This window comes from Phalacrocorax carbo, chromosome 6 (assembly GCF_963921805.1).
Source record: "Phalacrocorax carbo chromosome 6, bPhaCar2.1, whole genome shotgun sequence".
In the NCBI taxonomy this organism is placed as follows: Eukaryota; Metazoa; Chordata; class Aves; order Suliformes; family Phalacrocoracidae; genus Phalacrocorax; species Phalacrocorax carbo.
In genome coordinates, this window is record NC_087518.1 from 8,702,911 (window position 1) to 8,729,459 (window position 26,549).

Genomic DNA, 26,549 nt, shown 5'->3' on the forward strand with positions numbered 1-26,549 from the left:
GTGGGGATGCGCCAGCGAGCATCGCCAGGCCCCCCAGAGAGCTGAGTGCTGCTGAAGCCGAGCTCTGTGCTTCTGCCCTGCCTGGACGGGCAGGTTTGCTCTGCTACGCCCGTGCCTCCTCGCCCCGCTCCTGGATTTTGGTGTGTTTGTTTAGGGAAGTTGCCAGCCCCATGCCAAGATGTGAAATGATCTCTGTGTTCAACCAGGATCTCCCTAACCAGCGGGCGGTAAAGCAGGGAGGGCGAGGAGAAGCTAATGAGCTGGAGAAGGTTTTGCTCAAATGGTCTTGGATATACACGGAGGAAAAAGAGCTGTGAAATGACGAGGGAGTTGGGAATTGCTCTTCGGAACAAGGTTCTCTGAAGCAAAGCCCCACATTTCCAAAGCCACTTGTGTTCCTGAAAACTTGTGTTGTGTAAAACCCCATCAGTACAAAGAGTCTTGAGCAACCTTGAGTTTGGATGAGCAATCCCTGAATACTGAAGTGGTTTTTGCATGCTTTGGAGCTGAAGTGAAACAAGTTATCGGGGATACAGGTCAAGAGATGAGAAACATGGCAAGGCCTTCATATTAGAGTGAAAATCACTCTGTCTTCCATTTTAGAAGCACCTTTTTAAAATGCTGGGAAAGACATCTTCCAGAGGCATCCGTCCTCCATACGTAGCCAAAGTATGAATTTCCTTATGGGCAGTGTCTGCCTTAACGACTCACTTCTTTCCTGCATTCTGGAGCAGATGCTCAGCATGATGGGGCTTGCAACGAATTTAAGCAGTTCCTCTGCAGAGTGAAGTGATAACATTTTTATTAATGTGTAAGATTCTAATAATTTTCCTTACTCTGGGACCTGGCTCAGCTTGAGCTGGGGGGCACTGCGGCAGTAACAGGCAGCTCCCCCAGGGCCGTGTGTGCAATTATGGAGGACACATTTATCATGCCATATAATTGGCAGCGTTTTGAGGACAGGGAGATTCGGTGACCTGGCCGAGGTCTGCGGGAGAGTGGGTTGCCCAGCAAACACCCCCATGAAGCTCCCCGCAACACAGCCTGGGGATCCAGCTCGCCCTCTGCCCTGCACACGCCAGCTCTGCTTTGCAAAAACTCCCAGGCATCCAGATATGAGGTTTCTTTGAGCTACTGATCCTGCAGCGTTGCTCCACCGTACAAAGTTAAATAATTCACACCACATCCATCTAACATTTTATGGCATCGCTGAAAACGTTCTTTTTTTATAGGGAGCTGAACAGCAAACAGTCCCTGACCTGCAGAGCATGCATCACAAGCTGGTCCCTCCCTGGCAGCAGATTTTGCTGTGATGTTTCTATTATGACTTAAGTACTAATTAGCTGGAGACATCAGTAAAAGCAGATAATACATAGGGTGTGCAGCGGTACTCCTTGTCCTCTGGCCAGAATACTGCCTCCTGTGAACAGATGTCCCTATAACATTTGCAATGCATTCAGTGCTGGATGGGGGGGTCACCCACTGGGTGGGTCAAGGCCTGTGTGACCCCAAGTCTCCTGCAAGACCCCAGGTTTTCACCTTACTAACCAGGCTCTATTTAATTGCCTCAAAACCAATTCCTCATGGGTTGTTTAAAAGGTGTGACACTGTTAATCTTGGGCGCTCACCCCTAAAGTGCTCAACTGTGCTCCATCGTTGCACCACGGGCAGTGGCGCACGAGCAGACGCTGGACTGGCAGAGGTAGCCGTGACCCACCCTTGTGCTTTGTTTCAGGGTTTGAATTAAATGGGAGCACCTCTTGCCATCCTCTGGTTTGTGCTTGTGTAATTGCCACAAAAGCTGATGTGATTTAACCGCATCCACTGGCAAAGGGCAGAGTTTCCTGCTGGTGGAGAGCATCTCTTCTTTCCTCCCGCGTTTCAGTTTGAAAATCCCTTCTGTGCCATCAACCAACGGCTATGACAGGCTCTGATCTGCTACATCTTGAAGGCTGGGTCCTCCCCCTGCCCAACATGGCCATTACATGGAAAGGCAAAGAGCAAAAAATATTTCCCAGCACATTTTCCAAAAGAGAGCTCATTTTTTCTGGATTTTATGTTATCTTTTATAGTTGACTTGCTTTGTCTGCTTTTTCTTTTTTTTTAATGGCATTAGCAACAATACGAAAGAGCAGACACTGTAGCAATGTTTACCCTATAACCCCCTTCATTAAGCATTCGGGATGATGCTAAGATGGAGTTTGTCCAGGAAGCTTTCCTCATGAGGAGGAGTCTCATCCTACCAGAGGTTAATCACTTCCCAGAAGATACTTGGTCCATCACAGCCCTGCTCCCAGTGCTTGTGCTGTGCCTTGCTCTGCTTGTGCTTGTGTTGCCCTCTAAAAAGGTTTTGCAGGCACTATATGTGCCTAGCAGCTGAATTAGAAATCAAGAGCTGATCTCTGCTGATTCCAAGCAGTCATTTCCACAGAATGCCAGCTGGTCAAATGCCCACTTCAGAAAGTACCTGCAGGCTAAATGTTATTCTCCGGGAACAGTCTCTTTGTGTGCAGCTTGCAGAGAGCTGGAGTGCTTTTGGAGGTAGAAGTTGCACTGAATGGTGACACTCTCGTATGTAAAAGCAGATATAGATTTTAAGTATTCCTTGAGAAAATGAATTTGGGTGAGGCTAACAGCCTCATCTGTCACAGGCATAAATCCAGGAAAAAAAGATGTTAAACTGGTGCTATTACAGGATGGAACGTGATTTCACATGCATGGCACACGTTTGTGCTGTCATCTGTGCTATGAGATGCCCAAAGGCCCCAGATAGCTTGTTTTTCCAGGACTAAACAACAACTGTGATATACCCAGAAAGCGGGGAGAGAAAATGTATGAATATGCACATGGGTCAGCACTGATCCCTGCACGTCTGAGTTGCAGAGCAACCTGACGGCATCATCTGTCTCCAGTCCCTTCTTCCTCTGCCTGAGGACGGGGTGAGAGCTGGGGTGGGGGAAGGGAAAAAAAGCTGTTTCTCAGGGCTGGGGTGTATTTTCCAGGAAGCATTCAATGGCCCAGCCTCTCCTGCACCAAGGACTTGGGTGCAGCTCCTGAACACCCTCAGGGACAGCACAGGGTGAGCAGGATCTGGGGGCTGGTCCCCATCCCTGCATCCTCAGTGGCACTGCATCCCACGGGTGCTGGTCTCCCCTCTGGGCAGGAGAGGGCAGCTGCCCCGGGCGCTTCAGCTGAGTTACGCGCAAAATGACACATTGGCTGTTCTTGACTTTTTCCGCAAACAAGGAGGCTCCCAGCTCTCCAGCACACTCTTACCATCCTCTTTCCCCCAGACACGGGCAGCATAAAACTGCTTCAGAGTTGGAAGATGGGATCCCTGAGGGGACTTGTTGCAATTTTGAGACCCAGGTACAACATTCCCCAATCAAGCTGCGTCATTTCAAAACCCAAGGTGTGAAGATAGAGGTCTTGCTTCCCAAAGGGCCAATGCCAAAGCATTATAAAACTGCCAGGAATGTTTCTTCTCACCACTGCTCAGCGGTGGGAGGTTTGCCATGCTTACCATGGGGGGCTGGCCACGTGCATGCATTCACCCCTTTGGTCTCACACATGGATGTGCCAAAGCACGTGGGGTAACAACCAAACCAGAGGGAGACCCGAAATGGACATCTGGAAGGAGATGTCGGGGGAATCAATAGCACATCATCCCCGACCCGGCGTGTTGGCCATCCTACCGTGTCTGGGGAGGGTGTGGGAGCTGGTTACAGGGGGCTTACAGGAACATTTCTAGGTTCAAATCCAATTCCTTTCCCATGCCGCACCCATGTAGGGACCTCTTTCAGCAAGGCAGACAGAGGGACTGATCAAGTAGGAAATAGCCCCTGACACCCTTGGGATGGCACACGGGGGCGCACCGTGGGAGGCTGTTGGCACTGCGACCCTCTTGGCGAGCTCTCTGCTTTCCCCCGAGTTGTTTACTTTCCATGATTTCCAGTTACATTAAAGGTTCTGCTTTATTTCTGCACATGCCGAGGTTGCTCAGAAGTGAGACGAGGCTGAGCTATAAACAAAGCCCTGGGCAGGCTGTTTCTCCTTACATTCCTTTTTAGTACTTGGGGTTGAACTTGAAATAAACCCTGTTTCAGAGGTGGTGAGGATGTGCCTGCCTGGTGCTGTGAGAGAGAAAAGGCTCTAACACAGGGGGCTGGACATGAGAGTTGCCTCACCGTCCGCTCCTGTACCTCTATAGCTGCACTTCAACACTGGCTCTCTGGGCTGGGCACAGGGTTTTGGTGCAGGCAGGCACCTATATGGGTATCAGGTGGTGAGGACTGCAATGCACAGGTATATGTGTACACTAACATAAATGGAAGAGCAAGAAGGAAGCATCAGCACAGCCCTGTTTGTGTGCAATCTCCTAAGTCAGGGCACTTTTCATTCCCCGCCGGGGTGAAGCAGCCGATGCTGTCTCTGCAGTGGGATGCTGGCTGCGGCAGGACCTCATCTCATGTTAGCCCAGCTTCGTGGGGAATTTAATTTAATGGGGGCTGGGAGCTGCTTCCCCTCGCCAGGGGCTTCACTCCCAGCCTCACACCAGGAGTACGTGCTCTCTGCGGCCCCTCTGCTGTCATTTGCTGAGTGGTTTAATAATTCTTAATTAATGAAACTTGCAGCCCTGGTTTAGCAAAGCACACAGTGAGATTTCAGCGCCTCTGAGTGCTTTGTTGTGGCGAGGCTGTAGAGGTGATGCTCACGAGGAATATCTTTGTGCCATTGCTTTGCTTATTTGGTTGTTATTTCCCTTGGCAATGTTTTATGGGATAAACATAGTTCTTAATAGGGGTGGGGAAGGACTTCAGAGGGGATTGTACAACATGTTCTTAGCAAACCTTAATGTTAACCAGAAACCTGCTTTGTGTTCCTGGTGCTGTAGCCAGCTCGAGTTTTATATCGAACGCCTGCAGACAAGCTACAGCTTTCACTTGTGTTCATCCGAAAGGCGTGCGTTTCCATGGCTCCGGGGTGAAATATTGAGCCTGGCAGCCCCACGCAGCGGAGAACGGCAGCAAAATAACCTGCTGTGTCCATGTGCGCCGCAGTGCTGGCTCCAATCTGGCTGTGGGACGGCCGCCGGCCGACGCACCGTGCTGGCAGCTGCAGGTGCCATCTCTCCTCTTCCAGTGCAAGAGCCTCTGGGGCAGGCACCGACGGATGCAGTCAGTGGAGCATCATTTTGCAGGAAAGTCTCGTGAGGTCAGCATGTCATCCCTGGGTTTGCACCCTTGTGATAAAACCCATTTTGCGCCATGGGCAGAACTGGGCTCCTGCTCCCCTGGATGGCCTCGGGAAACAGATTCTCAGGTTTCCTTGTTAGAAAAAAATCACCACTGCATGGTGGGGTCTCCCCTTGCTCGCTCTTTCTTCCAGGTTAGGACTCGCTCGGGTTATTAGCTGTGTTCCCAGATGAAACACTTCATTAAGAGGGGGCTGCAGCAGCTGTAAATAAATACTTGTAATTCAAGAAAATTGGGCCTCAATGCACTGGTGTAGCTCTGAAATGGCAAATGACCTCAGGAGAGGAGGGTCGGTGCCACCTTCACCCCACCCAGGGCAGTGCAGGACTGGAGACCCAGAGCCACCCTGTCTGTGCCCAGGCACCCGCTGCCTTCCAGTGCCCGGGAAACCCTCTGGTGCCAGAGCCTCCCCTGGACATCTGCTGCTGCGGTTGCACAGGAAGAGTTTTCTTCTTCTCCAAGCTGAAATTTTCCTTGCTGGAGTTCAGCAGACCTGGAGAATAATATATTTCTTTCCTCTTTGCAAGCATTTTTTTCCATGTTTGAAGGCTGTTACTATATCCATTTCAGCCTTCTGTAGGCTGAACAACCGCTGCTCTTTCAAACTTTATTCCTAGGTCATGTTTTCTAGATGAAATTTTTTAGACAAATGGTTATTGCTGTCCTCTGAACTCGCTGCTGGAGAATCCAGAGCACTTCTGGCTTCCTCCTTATATGCCTTGCTGAGGCTTTGCAGCTCTGCAGAGAGGGGCAGGATCATTTTGCAAACTTTGAAAGACTAATCTGGGCCTAACCCACACTCATAATACTTTACACCTTGCATTGGTGTAAATGTAAAGTTAAGCTTGGAGACATCTTTGTGTTTCGCATGTGTTAGAAGTTGCATCCTCAACCTGGTAACTGCTCTGGGCACCGTAAGAGCCATGTGGAGCTCTCAGTATCTGCAGGGATGCTGTAAAAGCAAAGCTTTGCTTCCGAGTGAGCAGAAAAAATCCTTCGCTGCCACTGCGAGAAGATAAAACAAAGTTTCTGTGGCCCCTGGCCAGGCTGCTTGCTGGGTCACTTGCTAGTGTGGCTCCCAAAACAAAGGCTTGTGCACACACAGCCTGCCATATCTACTTGGGAAGGTGCATTTGGCCCTCAGCAAGGAGCATTTCCCACTCTGTTGTATGGAGAAATTAAGCTGTTGACTCTCGGGGTGGCTTTGCTGCAGTCTCCTGAGCTCCGAGTGCTGGTGATGGTCGTGTACGTGCTCTGTGCTGGATTCCTCTTTCAATCGACATCTTCCAAGTGATTCAAGATCTTGAAATGTGTGTGCTTAATTATAATCAGGCTGGCTGAATGAACAGCCAGAAACATCCCCTGGACCTAATAATCACTGATTAAACCTTGTGCCCCAAGCATGGGCTGTACGTGTACCGCGGGCTTCTCATCTGAAATTGCTTCCTCCTGTGCCGACCAGCGCTTTGAGGAGGAAAAGAAAAAGCAACCTCAGGGTATGCTGGAGGTCTGAGCAAGGGGCTGGAGATCCCCATTCTGCATAAGCTTAACCTGTGAAAGTGCTGGCTCTGCCTTTCCAGGAGCCGGAGTCCCCTGCGTATCGCAGCTTGCTTTACTCCCAGCAAAAAGAAAAGCAGGTTTCGCCGCAGGTCATCCCACTTAGCCATTGCAGCTGCGTGCAGCACTCCTGCCAGTGGTGTGGAGGATGCAGATATGTCTTACTTAATTTGAAAATATTGTTCCGCTCTTCCCATGTCTCAGGACCCTCTCCCCAGATGCTTGTTTTTCTTCTCGCTGGATGCAGGACCAGAGGAGAGAGATGGCCGCGGCAGGGATGCTTGATCCTGCGAGTGCTGTCCGATGCGGCTGGCTGTGCACCGGGGGCAAAGCCCTGGCTCGCCCCATACCCCCACGAGGCAGGATGGGGTCGGCCCCTTTCAAACAATGCTGCCAAAACCAATCTGCTGACACGGCAGAAGCATCCTGCAGTGTTAGGAGCTGTATTCCTGCACAGCGCTGCCGTTGCTCGCTCTTATTGCGGAGCCGTGCCAGTTCTCCTAACAAACGGTTGCATAAATGTCACCGAAGGCTCATTTTCTTTGGCGTCAGCTATTGTCTGACAGATCTGATTAAGGCCACATTCGGCTGTCAGCGGCTGTGATTCACGTTCGGATCAGCTCCGCCGGCAATCCCGCTGTTATTTTGGCCTCTTTCGGGAGGTCTTTGTGCATGTTACTGAGTGCCTTTTCCTTCCCGGAGGGCTGCTGGGCTCCTCTGCGGTGGCACGGGAGGGGCATGGGGAGCAGTGCCTGATGTGGCAAACGGCATCGCTGGGATCAAAGGCAGAAGATCACAGCTCCAGCGGGGAGGTGGTGTGTGCGGGGAATCGCTCGCTCCCATAATGGGAGCGGGAAGCCCAGGCGGGCAGGTCCTCGGAGAGGCCAGAGAGCCCGTGACAGACTGCTTCCAAAGGGTGGTCAGCAGGGTTGGGTTGGCTTGCTCAAGATCAGCGTGGCTTAGGAAAAAAAGGCATGAAGCTGGCTTGAAAAGTGTGTCCTTTTCGAAACAATACATGGCTTCACCTTTTTTTTTTTAACCCAGCCTCTCCCTTTTCTTGCGGCGTTCAGGGATCGCCTTCATTTTACCTTCCTCTGTAATCATAAACTCCAGGAACATCCCCATTAACAGCAGAAAAGCAAACAAGCAGAGAGAAATGCCTGCGGCGGCTGGGACTCGGTAGCAAAGCCAAATCACGCGAAACCCAGCGGCGACTTGTGCTCAAGTGCTAAAGCTCTCCCTGGTGCCACCGAGGGGAGGATTTGGAAAACCTTGCCCATCCTTGCAGGATCTGTTGAGCTTTTTAAGGCTGAGTCCAAAGAAACTCTGAAGCAGCTTGTGAGCGGGGTTAGTGACAGCAGCCCTTGTTCTTGTTCAGGTTTGGCAGGCAGCGGCTGGTGCCGAAGGAGCTGAGCTCTCAATGAAATATAAGCAGCTTTTGTTAAGGGGAAAAGAAGTTTATTCTTGAATTGTGGGTTGGGTTGTTGTTTTTTTAAATTAATTTACAAAGTCATAAATTCTCGGCGATTGCATAAGGGCTGTGCGTCATGTTGAAAATCCTGCTGATGGTGCACAGCTCTCTGCGTTTGGTCTGCAGGGAGGTTGTCAGAGAGGGACGGGGAGAAGAGCGCCAAAGCAAACACTCTGCGTTTGATTTGGGATGAAATGGATTCCTTTTGAAATAGCTTGCGAAACATGTTGTCCTGAGCTTGCAATGCAAGTGCTGACTGCTGCCAGTTGTCAAGTCAACATGGAGATAGTCTGAAAATAGTCAGAAAACACACAGAAAACAGGCCAAGGGCTAGGGTGATGTGGGGTGCATTGAGTTTCCCATTGATGGCCAGGTGCTGAGCAGACACCCCACTTCTCTGCTGCTGGATTAAGGCTTTCTGGGCTGGAGGAAAGTGCCTTGCAGGAGCTCAGGGCTGGCCGGTACATGAGAGGGAACCGGTGGGCCACCTTCCTAAGCAGAGCAGCCCATCAAGCTGGAGCTGATGTTCCCGGCTCCTGCCCACATGCAGCTCCTTGGATACCTGCAGGGATAGCCTGACCCTCCTGCCATCCCGCTGCTTACGGGGAGCTCCAGCAGTCCCTCTGGGGCTTGGGTGTTTCCTCACCTCCTGGGAAACCCGACTGCATGCACATGGCCAAGGCTGCACCTTCGGTCCCCCCGCAGATGTCATTTAGAGGGCCTGTGTGGCGCAGCACGGTGACAAGCCTGAATTAGTCAGTGGCCCCGTTTTCAGCTGCCCCTGACGTTGTTCAGTCCTTCAAAACATGTCGTCGTTGCACAAGGTGTGGGTGCTGGATCATGGCACCCTAGTTATCTCAGCGTGCAGGAGGCCTCAGGTTACCTCTGACGCATAATTTCTCACTGGCATTGCTAGTTATTCCCATCAAGTCGCAGACAGTGTAGACATATGGGGAAGGAAGTCGTGAAAAGCAACTTGGGAGTCCAACTCAAAACACCTTAAATTGGTGTGATTTCCCCAAAGGAGGAACTGCTTGATCTTAAAAAAAAAAAAATTATCTTCTCGAAGGGCTCTTCAGGACAGCATCTAAACCACTGAGTTATTTTTAAAATAAAAGTCTCAGGCCAAACCCAGCCTTCTCCCTGCATCTCTGCTGATAGAAAATTCTCCTCCCTAACTCTTCTTTTTTGTCTTCCTTTCCCCTTTCCCTGCAAAGGCCTCTCTGCAGACGGTGGAGCCAAGCGCCAGGAGCATCTCTCCAGGTTCTCGATGCCTGACCTGAGCAAAGACTCTGGCATGAACATCTCGGAGAAGATGAGCAACATGGGGACTCTGAACTCCTCCGTGCAATTTCGAAGTGCCGAGTCCGTCCGCAGCCTGCTGTCGGTGCCGCAGTACCAGGACATGGAGCCGAACCTGCACAACCTCGCCAGCCCCCTCGGGTACCGAGAGCGGCCGTCGCACGGGCGGATGCACCAGAGCTTCGACTACGGTAGCGGGGTGCCCGGGGGCAAGCTGGGGGCACAGGAGGGCTCGAGGCACACCCCTATGAGCGAGCGCACGCGTCGGCGAACTAACCTCCGGGATGATGACCGGCATTACCGCCCGCACCGGCCCCGGCGCTCTCGACGCTCCCGGTCAGATAACGCCCTGCACCTGGCCAGCGAGCAGTGCTGCCGGCTGAAGGAGAGACCCTCGCTCCGGGCTAGGGAAGACTACGACCAGTTCATGCACCAGAGGAGCTGCAGAGAGACGGTGGAGCAGGGTCCCCGCAGGGACGTCTACGGCCACTGTCCCCGGACGGTGTCGGATCTTGCCTTGCAGAACCACTTGGGCGAGAGATGGGGGCCCTACTTCGCCGAATACGACTGGTGTTCGACCTGCTCCTCCTCTTCGGAGTCTGACAACGAGGGCTATTTCCTTGGGGAGCCAATTCCCCAACCGGCCCGCCTCCGGTACGTGACCAGTGAGGAGCTCCTGCACAAGTACGGCTCGTACAGCATGCCCAAGTCTTCCACGCTGGGTGGCAGGGGACAGTTGCACAGCCGGAAAAGACAGAAGAGCAAAAACTGTATCATATCCTAATGGCATCCGTGCCAGGCACCTTGGGAGAATGTAAATTAACTCACAAACTTGCACTGTTTTAGATCATGTAAGCGCTTTCATTGTAACAAAAAAGACCCGAAGAGTAGGGGTTTGTAAGGAGGTTGTAGGCTGGCTTCTATAAATAGTCATAATCCTGGGCACAGTGAATATATTTTGCACATCTTACTTTGGAGAAAAAAACAAAAAAGTTCACTTTAGCCTGTAATATTTACCCAGTAGTTTTTTCCTCTTTCTCCCAAATCTGCTAACCTTTTGAGTTCTGTTTGTCCGTACATTTTCATTACCACTGTTGACTCTCAGCATCAGTTTGCCAGTAGCTTTTGCTTTCCACCACATTTTTGTTTTTCCATTAGCCATGTTGATAAGTAATTTGTCTCTCTTGGACAGTGTGGGAGCCTAAGTTATTTCCGTGATTGTTGTAAATGCAATGTAAATGAGAGTTTGGAGAAAATATTTTTGTATTTTGTAATATCAGAGGAATTTCTATCTTAGGAGTCACTGGGAAAATGCATGCACATTCAGAATTGTTTTCAGCCAGAGCTAACCAAACAGTACTTCGGACCCCCCCTTTTCCATTTCATCATGAAATTTCTTGAGTATATCAGCGACAGTTTGAGTTGTCATTTGTTTTGATTCATTTTTACCCCTTTTTTTCTGTTTGTTTGTTTGTTTCATTCCTGGTAAATAAATCGAATATCTTCTGATTCATTAAATCTTGACGAGGCCTCGGTGGCATTTTGAAGTCTGCTCACGCCTGTGATTTTCAGGTATGCTCCACCAGTCAGATACAGGAATCCTGACAGCTGCAAAAGGGACTTTTTTATTATAATTATTATTATTATTATTAAATAGGAAAGAACAGAACTACCAAATGTCTGCAACATTGTAAATGACCAAAGCCAGAGAAGGAATTTTACACCTCTGTAGAGAACGCTGAAGTTACTACATGTTGAACTATTATTTGGAGTAAATAAAAGTGTAAATGGTGCAATTGTGTGATGTCAGCATGACATTGTTTTGAATATAGACTTGTCTTATGGTGCTCTAGTCTCCCAGGTTATGTTAACTGCTGTTCATTACCAAGTGGAAGTCTCAATATTGCCTACTGCCTAACATGTAAGAGACCGACTGCAAACTGCTCCCCGCGGGCCTGATCCCTCCCTGGCGAGATGCCCTCACCCCGCCGAGGCCGTCTGTGGCCGGGGCACTCGTCCCCTGGGTGGGCTCAGCCCCTGCCTGCGGAGCTAGGACAGCCCCACAGCAGCCTCGCCGTGGCAGTGTTCTATAAATAGGGCTCAGCTGTATTGTATTATGGTGGATGTGAGTTTGTTCTCTGTGTGCTTCAAACCATTGGGGTACTGCCATCGCGGCACGTCCCGGCGGATCCGCCGGAGGGTTGCAAGCTAATGCTGGTTGTCCCGGTGCTTCCCGGGAAGGAGCAGGTTTACAACAGGGGCTCTTGGCACCCAAAGATGCGGGTTAGCGCCTGAGGGTGTTAAGATAAAGCTGGGCTTTGAGCCGTAGAAGGGCTGAGAGGCTTAACTGGCTGCATCGCCCTCACCCCGCGCGCTGCCAGCATCTCAGGGTGCCCCTGCACCGCTGCCACCCCGGGGAGGAGGGTCCCGCTGCAGGGCCAGCTCCGGCCCCCCCCAGGCGTGTGTGGGGACGCCCCGTTGCCTACTCAAAGCAGCAGATGCAGAAAAATCTTGAAGATGGATGTCTCCATACCACAGACTATTGCTAGGAATTTTTTTGTTGTTTGTAAAGGACAATGTGATAATTATTCCTTTAAAAAGAAAAACAGAAAAAAAAAAAAGAAATGACACTTAAGTATATTTAAAAAGAAATGTTTTTTCCAGTTGGAATAAATGGAAGTATTCATCCAAAGGGAAGAGTCTCATGTGTATGTTTTTTTGCTCTTAAGGAGTGTTGGTTAATTGTGAGTAGAAAATGTGGTTTTTATTTAGCTGGTCTTGCAATAAAAGCACAAGAACCAGCTCAGCCTTGTCCCTGTTGGGGTTTCAGTGGGCAGGGAAACCCAATGGAGGTGCATCTCCACACACCGTGTGCCTTCCCCAGGGTTGGCCACCTGGACCCATTTTTGGTGTTAAAAAAGCCAAGTCTTCACCTGGTGTTAGACAGCACAGCTCAGTCAAAATCCCCCATGGGCCTCCAGCTTACGCTGGAGGAGATTTCAACCTGTAATTTATAAATAACAGCCTTTTTCTTAGAAAGATCACAGATCTTTCCATGTTTTCCAAAACAGACCCGGTAAGTCAGGTAGGGGTATTGCTTTCAGTGACAAATATGACACTGTAACTACAGGTTACTATATAATTGGTGTTTAATATGTACAATTTAATTCATTGTCAGTGATTAAAAGCACAATGAATGTTGTCTGTCAGCTCCAGTAGAGCTGAGCTGCTCTTTATACAGCAGGAGCCTGAATCGCTCAGCACATGGTAGAAAACTAATCCCCAGCCTTTCCCCTTTAAGTGATCGCTGCCTCTCCCCAGGGGTCACATAACAAGCTTTAAAGACTCCTTGCAGCAGAATTGCAGCACATTTTCCTGAGCAATTTTGTACCAAAATCCAGGGCCCAGTGCCCCCATGCATGGGCGGTCTCACTGCTGGAAGCAGCTCTTCAAAATCCAGCTCTTGCTGGAGAGCCTCTCTGCATCGCACTGATGTGCGGCCCAGCTTTAATGCAATGCTGGAATCACACAGGCAACAAACTGGGCACATAAGAGTGTCTTGGGTGATGCTCCCCTCCACCAGGCCCTTCAACTGGCACAACAGAAAGGTCTCAGATCACATTTTGTAAGAAAGACAGTGTTGGCAAATATTGAGGCGGTACATATTTCAGCAATAAAAGTGCAATTTCCAAACCTTTTTTATTTTTCATACAGGCTCCAGAAGTCCCATACACTTTGAGACACACAGTTAAAAAATAATGAATTAAAAAATGATTTTTTTTTTCCTTTTCCTTAGCCCGTTTGGAGTATGATTAACCATTTCTGACAAACCCACTGAGCTTGAGGGATGGAGCTACACGTCTGTAAAATTTTGCTCCGTTGCCATCTGGCCCCGCTGGTTTACCTCTCTGTGCACGCTGCGTGCGGGTGCCAGCGCCCCGTGGGAGCGGGGGGCACGTGCAGCCATTTTCTTTCATGTCACCGAGGTCTGAGAACAGATGACACCACCTGAAGCTCAGGATGAGTGTCAGCAGGTCCAGTTTCCCAGGCCGGGGGGAACCGGGCACAGTGCTGGGGTTGCTGTTTGGCTGAGGGAGCGGGAAGCTTTTTGCTGGTGCCCTGGACAGCTGTGTTGCCGGAGTCAGCCTGGCACACTGTCAATGTTGCTTTAAAAACATCTGGTCAGGTCTATTGCTGCCACAATTTTTTTCCATAAAATTTTTTTTCCAAAAAAAAAAAGTCCTCAGCAAGGCCCACCCAGTGTGGCCCCAGGGCACAGGCTGGCTTCAGCAGAACCCTCACCATCCCAGCATAGCCATGCGATGCTGACCACGGCTTTGAGAGGGGCAGGGCGTTACGCTGCCTTTAGCAACCGGGCTCGGAGCATGCATTGCCTCCTGCGAGCTGCTCCTGACTACGCAGGCACACAGCCCCTCGGCAGCTCTTACCTCCGTTGCAAAGCCAATGCCTGCATTGCGCGTGTGGCTGCGGCCCAGCCAGCGGCGGCAGCGCGGCGTCCTTCATGTCCACTCCCCCCAGCAAGCTTGGGGGGACTCAGTAAGGCCCATGCAACACCCAAAATGCCCCAGCATAGGCAACACGTTGGCCCAAAAGCCACTGGAACTGTGCAGGGAAGCTTCCAGCACATTGAGACTTGTTTTTTTGGAAGCCAAAAGTCACACAGCCTTGAACCTGTGCAGATTAATTACAGTCAGATGAGCAGAGGCTCTGCAGAAAGCCACAGAGATAGGAAGCATGAAGTTAGAAATAATCAGAAGGACCCTGATCTGGAAACTGTTATACTCAGCTAATCCCGTAAGTATGCTCAAGTGGCTCTGGCTACACAACCGCTGCCAAGCTCGCGGGAGCAAGCAAGGGTGTGAGCAGCCTGCACCGCCGGGGTGCGCGCGAGCCCAAAGTGCTCGGTGGCTTTGAAAGCCCAGTTGCTTGTGAAGGTGCCTACGTGCAGATTAAAGACAGCAGCACTGGGTGGCGGTTTAATTAATGATAGCAGTTAAACGAAGGCTGAGGGCTGCTGCAAAATACGCATCATTTCATGTCACAGTTTAATACACTCAAAACCATCCCGCCTGTGTAGCGTGGGGCCGGCAGCACCAAACCTGGCAATGCCCTGCTGCTGCTGCCCCCGCTCCCCAGCCCCCTGCCTGGCTTCCAGCTAATCAGGACCTCTGGGCTGGGATCTGCCATGTTATCTGATGAACTTTGCACTTTCAGGCATCCCTGTTCCCTGCATTTACATACAATTATGCTATTCTTGAAAGCTAGGCTGTCCTTATTCTCCCAGAGCTTATCTTCCACCTGTTAGATGACCATCTTCCATGGACAGGGGAAGCTCATTAGCTAAGAGCAATTTCAGATTGCTTTAAAGAAATTTTTCTTAATGCAACACATTTTCAACCTAGATCCTTAAAACTATTTAGGAATTCAGCTCCTGTTTGATTACAAAGGGGAGTTGGTGGCCAAGGACGCTAAGGACCATGAACAAGTCACTAGAGAGCCAGGTCACATTTCCAAAAGCATCTACAAGTCATGACATATCAGTGCATTTAAAAACTGTACCCAATAATAAGGTTTTTTCTTTTTTAAGGACTGGATCTTAATTCAGCCGCTGAAGGGGGAGTCTTGTTAGCCAGGTTTCACCCCTCCACCTCCCGTGAGGCACTGCCAAGCCCGCCGCCCTGCCGAGAGACCCAGAGCAACTGCAGCCGAGAGTTGACCCTTTCCCACCCTGTCATCGCCGCACACGAGTTCACCAACCCAGAGACTTTTAGTATCCATTTTCTGAGTTACATCAGCATGGTTTGATCAGCTCCCTTTGCTTTTCTGAGTGTGAGATTGCACCTTTTCGTTCCTTCTTAAATTGGCTGCAGACAAACACTGACCAGCTGAAGGCTGGCAGCTCTGCAGCCAGAGGGCCCTCCGTACAGGTAGTTTTGCTTTGCACCTGCCTGAATCTCCCTTAGGAAAGGCTGTCCAATTTTCCACAGCTATTTCAATATTTTACAAGTAAAAAAGAGAGAGGAGGAAGGGAATAAAAGAGAGAGGAGGAAGGGAATAAAAGAGAGAGGAGGAGAAGAAAGAGAGAGAAAATAATAATTTAAAAAAGCTTTTATTACAGGCAGGTACTGCTAGATGCTGACACTTCATTTCTAGACAGCAAGACACTATTATAGTCACTTCTAGGACCAAGAATGCATGTCCAGACCTCAGGGGAGGGTGGGGGGAGAAAGTTTCAATTATTTGAGTCTGCTGCCTCTGTCCATCACCCCTGGGCTCTGGTGTTGTGCTACCTGCCTCCCTCCACGCTACCGGCATCAGCTTCATCGGCCTCCAGGCTTCATCCTTACCCGGGAGGAGCAGAGGACGCCAGGTCACGGGCTTAACCCACCTCATGGAACAGTGTCCCTTAGCTCTGTGACCAAAGATGCCGTATCTATGGCTCCACCTTTCTGCTTCTTAGCTTCTTATTAATTACTTAGCAAATTACCAGCTTCCCTCTTTTAGGCAAACCCACAGTCATTTGCTGAGGCATTCTCAGGAGAGATTTTTTGTTGTAAAGGCAAATATTTATATCTGCTGCTCTCTTAGAGGCTCTGGATATGATCACCTCTTAAAGCAAGATTTAGCTGAAAGAGCTGATTTATTAAAATGGATAAACAAAGCTCTGTGAAGCAAGTTAATTCAGTCTAAATAAAGCACTAAACTCTGAAAAGCACACATCAGATCACAGTATGAACATACGTATATATGTGTGTGTATGTGTGTGTATATATATACACACACACATATAGTTCATACAATCAAATATGCAGACTTCTGGACTGGGATCCCATATGACCATCACCCCCAGGAGAAAGCTGGCCTTGAGCCAGGCTACGTGTACATTAGGCAATGTATATATTAGTACATGCCCTGATTTTTAACAAACCCAGCCTGGCAATCCGCCCCCAGCCCAGCTGCAGCGATCCCTTCAGCTGCCAGCCCTGCTTGTGCTCCGTGTCTCAGTTTCCCCATTGCCAAACCTCCACCACAATGATGTTTTTACTGACAAGGAGCTTAAAAACCTCGGTTCAGGGATGCTGCCAAAGTGGCTCTAATTTAAACCAGTGGCTCTGGTTCAGGGTTTAAGCCAGTTTAGTGGCACCTAGGTGCAAGCACGCTCAGGCCCCTGCCCCAGCTGTAGCTCATTTCCCATCAACACAACCCTCACTTAGATCCTCGCTGCTCAGGAGAGCTCGCTTCAGCTGTACACAAGATTTTTTTCCTTCTTTTCTGTAAGTTGGGCTTTAATTGTCAATTATTTTCTCATGAGTACTCTTTTATGGCTGATGCTGGAGCAGACTCAAGCAGTTTTTATTTTGATACTTGGTTTAATTAGCTTTTTTGGAAGAGTGAGTCAGGGCAGAGATTCATTCTCGCTGCTCATCACATATTCATTATTTACATTTTCAGTATCCCAAGTAACTCAGCACAGAAAACAAATAAATGAAGACTGAAACATATACAAAACATCTGGAGACGCTGCAATTCTGTAATTATTACTGCTCATTCACAATGCACAGGAGCTCCACAGAGTGCTTGTTGCAGAGGACATTAATATACTGGAACAGTGGAGGGGTTTTTTGCCTTCGGGCTGGATGCTTCCAGATGAGCACCCCCCTGCTCATGCCCCATCCACCTGGGTCAGGTCTCACCTCGACTCACTGCCAAAAGTCCAAACAGCGAAATTTCTGGTCAGAGTTGGGGGGGCAGCAGCTTCTGGAGCTCTTGGCCCAGGACAGTAAATACAGCTGGACAGATTAGGGTTGTTGAATAAATTATGTGATGATTCTTCAAAATAATTAAGTCCCTCCCCCAGCCTGCTCTGTCCTTCATCAGCTCATGTGGCTGGTGAGCAGTTTATGAATATTGAAGAAGTTTTACTAAATTCATAGAGTCTTGTAAAAACAGTTTTAAAATGCTGAGTGAAATATTTGCGTATCATACTGCGCACTGTTCACATGGCTACAGGGGAGAAAAGGGGAGCTGGGCAGAGCTGCTGCAAAATCTTTGTGGTTTGGGTCAAAACCTGCAAGATTTCGAGCCAGCAGATGCAATGTCAGGGGCCCTGGCACGGCAATGTCTGCGAGCGGGGGAGGGCCCTTGGTGAGCCCCTCTGGAGGTGCCCCAAACTGGAGGGGCTTCGCTGGCAGGGAAAGGGAAAGGAAAAAGAGGAAAAGGAAAAAAGGGAAAGAAGAAAAGGGAAAAGGAAGGGGAAGAAGCTCTGCCCCGCGCTGGGTACACAGCAGCGCAGCGGGCAGCCCCCCGGGACAGGGGCAGCAGAGCATCTCCCGCAGGAGGCGCTTGCCCTGTTCCGCAGCCTCCTCTCCTGACACATGGGCTTCCAGCAGTTTATTTGGGAATTTGCAATGATGGGAGTAAGCATGCCTGACCACCACCTGGCTCAGTTGTGATGGTGGAGGGTTTTGCTCAGAAGCAGCAAATCTTTGCATATTTATGAACAAAAAATACAAAGAGAGGAAGTTGATTTTGGATGCACAGAGAACTGGAGCAAACAAGCATCGCTCCCACGGAGGCTTTACTGCAGCCCAGAGACCGCTGCCTTTAATGCTCCTTGCTTGTTAACAGCTGAGAGAGTGTTGGGAGAGCCTGTCGGGATGGGAAAAAAGGCAAAAATCTCCCAGTATCACTTTCATAATTTAGAGTTTCAAACTAATGTTGACGAGAACGTCATTATTACTGAGCATCTGCTGGGCTCAGGGAGTAAAATTCGTTTTATTTGTCTCAAGTGTCAGGATTTGCAAGTGCAAGAAATTTTCAAGTGCTTGTCTAGGTCCCTGTTTGTATGCAAATGATGTTGTAACATTTCTTAGACTGAAAGACCTGACTTTAGCTAGCATCAGTCAAAGCATCTGTCAGCCTTGTCAGAAAAGAAACACTTTGATTCTTTCAGGTCAAAACAACCCAAAATTATTGCTAGAATATTGAGGCAGTTTAAAGACATGAAGAGTAAAATGAAAATTGTTCAAAACCATTTTTCCTTTCAATTAAGTTTTAATTTTTATTTTCCTTCCATATGTAATGTAATTTTTTTCCCAGCTGACAAAGTTTTAAAATCATATAATTCAATGCAATACTCCAGTTCTCCGTAACTGGGCAGTGGGCAGTATTGGATACAATCACACGTACAGGAGAAAACCGGGATGAGGAATGAAACAAGCTAAGGAATGGGCAAAAATAATAAAAAAATTAAGCAGAAGCTTGTGCTAAGGCTTGGAGGCAGCAAGCGAGGCTCCACGAAGAAACACTTGCAGGGATGTTGTAAGCACCAAGTGCTTGGGCATGGGGTCCTCTCCAGGAGGTAAGTCCTCTCTCCAGAGGGAAAACCCTGCCATTGTCCCTGCACACGTGGACTCCAAGGGTCTGAGGTTTTGTTCATGGTAAAAACAAAAAGGGCTGATTTCCACAGGAACACTTTTCCCTTCATGTGGCCTGGGTCCATCTTTCGGCAAGTAGAACGTCCGCCGTGGGACTTGAGCTGGCTGGAAGTGGAAAACGTGGGTTAACAAGCCCAAATCTGCTCATGTGAAGCAGTCTTTCTCAGCAGCAGGATTTCTGCTTCTGAATGAAAATTATTTTTTTAACAACCTGCCGGAGAGCTCACGGTGCTCCCCTGGGTCCCCGTGAGAGGGGTTGTCACTCTGCTCTTGGCAGAGAAGGCAACAAGTTCTCCCAATAAATCCCCACTCATCCATTTCTCAACCATGAAGCAGCTAAAGACTGAATAGTTTTAGCACAACCACCAACCAAAAACACACCTCCAGCTCTGCCCCCTGCTCTGCACTCTGCCGAGGACTGGGAGGACTGGGATGTGCTGGCAGTGCTTGGGATCTCCCCCAGCACCACCAGCAGGTTCCCTGCCTCTTTGCATCAAAGTGGGGCTCAGGTCCCTGGATTTGCTGGGAATAAATAAGATGGTTTAAGGGTCTGGCCTGGGGCCGGTGTCCCCCTGCGAGGCGGTGGGAGCAGGCTGCTGGGGCTCCCGGCTTGTGGGCCAGGAATAGCTGGGTGGTGTGAGCACCCCAGCACTGCTCTGGTTTCTTTCCACCTTTGTCCCCTCCTCACAGAACCAGCAACAAGCACTGCTGCAGAAACAGAGGGATTCTCCTGGAGATCCTGCGCTGCTGTTTTCGGCAGCTTTAGGATCCAGGGGCCTGCCAGAGGAGCCACATCTCTGTCCTCAAACAGTTACTGCAATTTTCCCATTCCTGGTGTATGCAGCTTGTACCCCTTCACTGACCATTGCTCACTGCAAAAGCCAAAGCAAGCAGCCCTTGCTCTGCACTGAGCATCCACCTCCAGCATGGAAAGCAGATGGATTTTCATTTACAGAGGCAAGCACAAGGCTCACCCTCTCCTGCACACACACATATGGAGTCCGGCACCACAGCCTCTATCATTTATATGAGGAACTGTGAGGAAATAACATATTATAATAACAGCAGGAATATATCCCTCAAGCTCTGAATGATAAGGCAGTAATCAAGTTTCAACAACGTGGAGCAAGATTCCACAGCACTCCTTCCTAAAGATAAGCATATCCCAGGACTGGTGTGATACCCTCTCCCCACCGGCGCATGTGGTCTTCCAGAGAGGTAATTTCTCCAATACCCACTACATTAAACTATAGGCAGAATATGCAGATCTAAATCAGCTCCCAATGTGCTTCTGTCTAATAGCCCAGATAACCACATTGGCTTCATTTTCATACCGTTATTTATGCATAGTGCCTTGGGAAAGGAAGAGCCTCATGAACAGTGGGAGTGGACTACATACCCGCAAACTAATGTTTTCTTCTCATTGATGCGTTACCGTTACTTTCCCAGCAAAGGACTAAGAAAACGAATTGCCAGCCAGCAGCAGTATGCTGCCCAGCAGCATCCCAAGCCCTCTGCCCACCTGCAGAGCAGACAGTCCTTATTTTTCTCCCCGAGCACAGCACGAGGCACAGAGACATTTGCTCAACACAACCTTAACCTGATTCCCAGTTTCGTCCCTCAGATTGTGGGTTGCTGTATTTCAGTCTCTCAGTGGCCTGAATTTCTGAGTTTTATGGCTGGCTGACCCATCTGTCCTGCCAAATGCCATTTGGACAAGCAAGTTTGAACTTTGGGATGGGCAAGCACTTGAGCAGAAACGTGACTGCCCGCTCCTGGGCGTGGAAGTAAGACTTTGCAAAACATGGCCCATCCCACCCAGGCAGGGCAAGCAGCTAGGATGAATTGACCGCTGCAATCGTGATATAATATCTCGGTACTACCTAATCTTGTCCTTCTAAATTAAGCACATGAAGTGGGTAGATGGTAGAAAGTACTATTGGACATGCGGCGGCAGTGATTACAAACTGCAGTTTGAGAAAGTGGGACAAAAAGCTCAACCGTTTCCCTTGACTTCGCCCACATTTCCAAGGTCAGCTGTCCAATCCTGAATACAATGAGGGAAACACAAACACCTCTCCAGCTGTTCTTGGACAACTGAAATGTGCTGTTTAATGCCAAAGCCATTTGGTCCTTGTCTCCAACCTTCAGCCAAAAATGTACTGATTTCTAAAAGGCTCAGGTGAGAAGAGGAAAGAGCATTTCCAGTTCTTGCAAAAATACAAGGAGATACAAGTTCCTGTGAGATTTTTGCCTGTTTCATCCGTTAGCTTCAATCCCATAATTAGGTCTCCTGTCTCTTCATTTGATGCTCTGTCCCATTTATCCGCAGCTTTCTGACCCTGTTTCCATATCTGGTAATATTTTTTCCCATTACTGCTCTCTAAAGAAGAAAAAAAAGAAGTATTCTTGACCTTCACTCGATGACTGAGATCTATAAGAACCTCACTAACTTTGTATTTTGAGGGAGACGATCGTGGTGTCAGAGTAGGATATCTATAAAGTAGGAGATATATATATATTTATATATATATATAAAGTAGGAGATATATATATGTATTTATATATATATATAAAGTAGGATATATATAAAGTAATGGTTTCCATAGAGCAGATAGGGCCCAGTCAGTGCCCCGCCGGTCTGATGGGCCTCCTGAAATTGGACTCTGAGAGAAGAGGGCTCTCCACACCCCAGAGCAGCACTGGATGCAAAAAGACTGGTTTTTTGGGGCAAGGCTAAGCATACAAAATGCAGGCAGTGGCTGAGCACCCGCTGCAGCCTTCAGCCAGGGCAGAGAGGACGTATGCTCATCTTGCATTTAAATCAGAGTCAAAATTTATTAACAGGGAAGAACGTTCCTGCCTGTGAAATGGCACATGCTTCCTGTCAGATCTGGGCAGTGAAACCATGTTCCCAAATGCCAAATCTAAGAATAGATGAGCTGCGTGTCAACAGCATCACCTTTTTATCTGATAGATGTTTATTAAGTGAAGACAGAATATCTGTTGCATAACAGCAAGCCACCCGCTGCCAAACAGCAACCTTCACTCTGCCACAGATAAATGTGTTCTCAGCTAATTTATGCTAATGCTGTACTTCAAGGTACACAGTGCTTGCCAAATTTTGAAAGGCCAGATTTCTCAATGGTACAACATGACCCCAGAAAGAGCCATCTCCTCCTCTGACGGGGGCATAAATACCCAGTGATGGCCGCAGCTCACTTGGAGCAGCTCTTGGCCAGGTCAGCGAGGCCAACCTGAGAGCACCCACAAAGGACTGGACCCAGGATATTTGGGACAGAGATTTGGCATGGTGAACTCCTCCTGTTAGCCCATCTTCATTTGCAGACATAGTTCAGGGTTCATCTCTATTGCTCCCAACAGCTTCAGCACTCTGGTGCACGGGTCCCTCTCAAGCCACCCAGCACCTGGTTCACGCTTTGATTTCAACGACCATCTCTCCAAGCAGCCCGTGCCCCTGAGGACAGATGAGCAGTGCTCTGCGGCAGCAGCGGCAGGAGTGGTTAACCTGGCTTACAATCAGCCTTGGCATCTCCATGGCAACTCCAGCGGATGCTGCACTCCTAATGGCTCATGAGGAACCACACCACACTCACAAGCAGCAGTTGCAATCAAGTTCTGTCTTGGACATCTCCAAGGGGGCAAGAGGATAATGCAGAAGAAATTAATAAGAGGCATAGAAACCGCTTTGAATAGTGAAACTGTCACAACAATTCCTCCAGATTAAAATTAGTCTGTTCCTTAAAATGCACAACATTTCTTCTGTCTCTCGTGTTTTTGCTCTGCTACTGCTGCTCACTGATGCCCTGCACCCATCCATGGAGGAGGCTGAAGGGGTTGGAGCGGGGCGTGCTGCCCTCAGACAGGCTCACTGTACCAGGACTGGATTTCACTGGCAGGACGTGAAAGACCCCAAACACAAGCATGGAAAATCCAACACCATTAAACTAGTGCACCTTTCAACTGTGGCATAGTGGAAGGAGAAGCATCTGAAAACCTGCTGGAGAGCTTTTGCAGTAAAAAAAAATAAAACCAGCTTCATTATAAGCCATATGAGAGTCCTGACCTGAACTTCTAGGTCAGAGACTCAGCCCTGCCAGCAGTGCCACCTCAAATCCCCAACCCTCACCTTTCCCAAACTCTTTTGCAGGTGGGTAACCGCACTGCAGTAACCCCTGAGGGATTTTGTCTTCCCAGCTAAGTGAAAAGGGTATTTTTCATGTGCAAGCTGCTGGGCAGCTCTCCCTGGGGGCTGTGCTGCCATGGGAGAGGTTTACACCCCAACCTTGGGCAGGAATACCCCTCACACCACCCAGGCACCTGCTAGAGCGGGTGATGGCCCACCTCAGCGCCGGGGTGCATCCCTGAGGATCACTGGGCAGGATTTAGCCTCTCATCACTATTCAAGAGCCAAAAGGCACTTCTGTCTCATAGCTCACATCCTCCTCACCCCCAGACTCTGCTGCCGTGGTGGGAGCTCTCCCCCACGGCCCCTCCAGCTCCATGCGCCAGGAGTCGGGGAAAGCAAATTACACCGGTTTTAGGGTTAATGTGTTTGCATTCATATTCCAAACCTTGCTTTCACATCTATAACTCATTTTCCGACATCTTCAAGCAAATTTCACACTGTTGGAAAAATGTCAAAGGTTTACTCTGATATGTGTGGTATTTACTGATACCACTAGGGAGAGAGATGATCATATCTTCCCCATCCCATCCTGTTTCTTACGAGAGTGAAAACATATCAGGAGAATTCACTGGGTTTTGCTATATTTGGTATATGCAGATGAGCATAAATCAAACTGCCCAAGGAGCACAGACAAATAACTCTGCATATAAGAGACCCAAGGAAGAGCTTACATGACCAAAAGTTTATCTGTTTTTTCCAATTGTATTAGATGGTCTTAGGGTATGTGGCGCTGCCAACAGAGAGCTGGACCTGAAGCTGAGGACCAGCCTCGTGCAAGCCTTATGCTTGGCATCAACTGGAATAAGAGTGGTTTTAAAGAAAGCAGGAAAAAAAGGCAGATGGATGAAAACTGTAGGGCATCAATGCTGGGATTTCCCTCAGATTAATGTATTCCCTGGAATATCAGCAGGAAAAGATTCCTCCAAATCTCCAAGAAGTCCAGAGAGGTCTTTAACACACAGCAGGGAGGTAAGTGGCAGTCTTGTGCCACAAAAGAAACAAGCAGAATGAAGCAAGCAGCAATGCTCTTTCTGGTTTGGGTTGATTCGAAACCCAGGATTTAAAACGAAGTGGCTGCAAGACTGTGAATTAGTGGTTTGAAGAGCTGTGGTGGGGCTGGCGCTCCCGCGGGGTCTCGGAAAGGGGGTGGCAGGGCTGATCTGGGCACGGTTGCCTGCTTGGCCGGTGGCTGCAGAGTGGCACAGAGAGGATTTGTGCCACAAAAACAGCTGAAGGAGCTCAGTATGCCCAGTGCCAGAGGGAGCAGGGACAGGCTACGGGCTGGAGCCCCGGCTGCTCACACTGCACCCGGGCAGCCAGGCTTGCATCGCTCCGCATCCCGGGCAGAAGGCAAAGGCTCCAGTGTAGCCCTTTGCTGTATAAGGCCCTTTTCTTTACTGAGAAAATAAATGCTCTATTTTAAAGCTTGGGATGTAGTAAGCAGAGAAAAAAAAACCACATTATTGGAATATTGGTCCTAACCTGACCACTTGCAAACCCGGGACAGGGCAGGAGGCAGAGACAGGGCTCCGGTATCCATGGTGGGGAGGACACCTATTACTGGGACCAGGCACATCAAATGTCATCCCAGCCTGGCCAATTCCAATAGCCACAAGGCCACTGGGAGCCCTCTTAGGCCTGTGGATTAAATTCAGCTATTATTAATGCATGTCATTCTGCTGATACCCAAATATCAATCAATATTATTGACGTCATTAAATTTTGCTCTCAGCCTATAACTGTAATTTAATTTTGCCCAGACCGGAAAAAAAAAAAAAAAAAACAAACAAAAAAAACCACACTGCATGAAAGCAATATTCCTAAGGCTTCATTTTGGAAAGACATTCGGATCTCAGAAACAGGACTTGAAGTGTTTGTGGCAAGGAATATGCTTAATTAGATTCATGTCTGAGAAGTCCCCAGCTGTTCTGCAGACAAACAGAAATATCTGAGATTTCTTCCAGCTCTGTGGAGACACAGAGATTGGCTCTTCTCCCTGTTGCCTCAGTCTGAGAGATTTGCACGTATGATTATTATCTGGTGCTGTTTCAGACATACAAGATGCCACACAATCTCTGAGCACAGAGCAAATATTCCAGCATTTTGTCTCATGATTACTTCCACCCTGTTCACTTCAGCATCTGAAAAATTCTTTGCCTTTTTTTTCATGTGAAAGGCTTTCTGGAAGTTGGACATAACATACATTCATTATGAAATGAAAATACCTCATGTGTTCAGGATGGAAAAAAAAAAATCCCTGGCTTTCAAGAAAGCTTTGTGAGCTTATTAAAAACAAGAGTGCTCACTATGCATGTTGTTCTGCCAAATGAAAAATTCCCTTCTCTCTTCTCAGGCTTGTAAGCTGCTTTGTGTGCTCAAGACATCTCCTTCCAGCATCCAGCACATTTTCATGGTTAGTCTAACTTGGAATAAAATATCAGCTGCCTTGTAATGACAGAAGGGGATCGCAGAGCAGCCACACCTCGGCTCCATCATCATTGGAAAAGGGATCCTGGGGAAGCCACCAGTGACGACGCCCTCCCGGCCCTCAGACCTTGGGAGCAGACCCCCGTGCCACAGGGAACTGTCATACCCAACCATGCTTCTGGGGAGAAGCTGAAACAGAAACTGTGTGCCAAAACCACAGCTGGCCATAAACACCACAGCTCAAGAAGAAGCGAGCCGTGACCGCTCCCAAAATCCAAGTCCCCGGGGCACCGCAGCAAGTCCAACCACAAGCGGAAAGACGCAGTTTGGGAACTCCAGCTCCAGCTGCGATTCCCAGGCCCATCTCACCAGCCTGGCCGCTTTCCTCTTCTCTTTCTTGCTCCCCATCACTCACCCCATCCCTGTTTTTAGGGGTCCCACCCGCAGCCCTGCTCCTGACTAACGCTTTGAGACAAAGCTGCAGTGCACAGCAGGGTGGTGAACATAGGGGTTGGTCCTCCGGTGCCTCCTTGCCTCTAATTTCTCCTGCTACCCCTTAGACTTCTCCATAGCCCATCCTACCACCCAGGCTGGCCCGGGACGAAGTGCCGACAGGCACTGTGCAGGTCAGGCAACTGGCCACTGCACGTGGAGGAGCCCAACGGGGCGTCTCGGCACAACCAGCTGCTGTGCTGCTGGGTACAGCCGTAAGCACGTGGCGTTTTGGAAATGCAGCTCTTACCGAGGTTTGTCCCAGGGTGCTGGGGTTGGATACACAGCGGAGCATGAGGACAGGAGAGCATCAAACACTTGCGACCCTCGGGAAAGTGAGGTTAACCTCTCTGCTGGAGCTGCCTACAATGGGGAGT

General features: G+C 49.1%; 1 protein-coding gene across 3 annotated transcripts in view; it reads left to right on the top strand.

The window, feature by feature from the left end:
• The window catches only part of PRICKLE2 (prickle planar cell polarity protein 2), a 108,423-nt gene extending 96,151 nt beyond the window's left edge, over positions 1-12,272 (top strand). For all 3 annotated transcript variants that reach the window (XM_064453558.1, XM_064453559.1, XM_064453561.1), the window contains one exon: positions 9,501-12,272. In XM_064453558.1, coding sequence (XP_064309628.1) covers positions 9,501-10,369 — 869 coding nt within the window. In that variant the 3' untranslated portion in view covers positions 10,370-12,272. The remainder of the gene's footprint in view (positions 1-9,500) is intronic.
• The last annotated feature ends 14,277 nt before the right edge of the window (positions 12,273-26,549 follow it).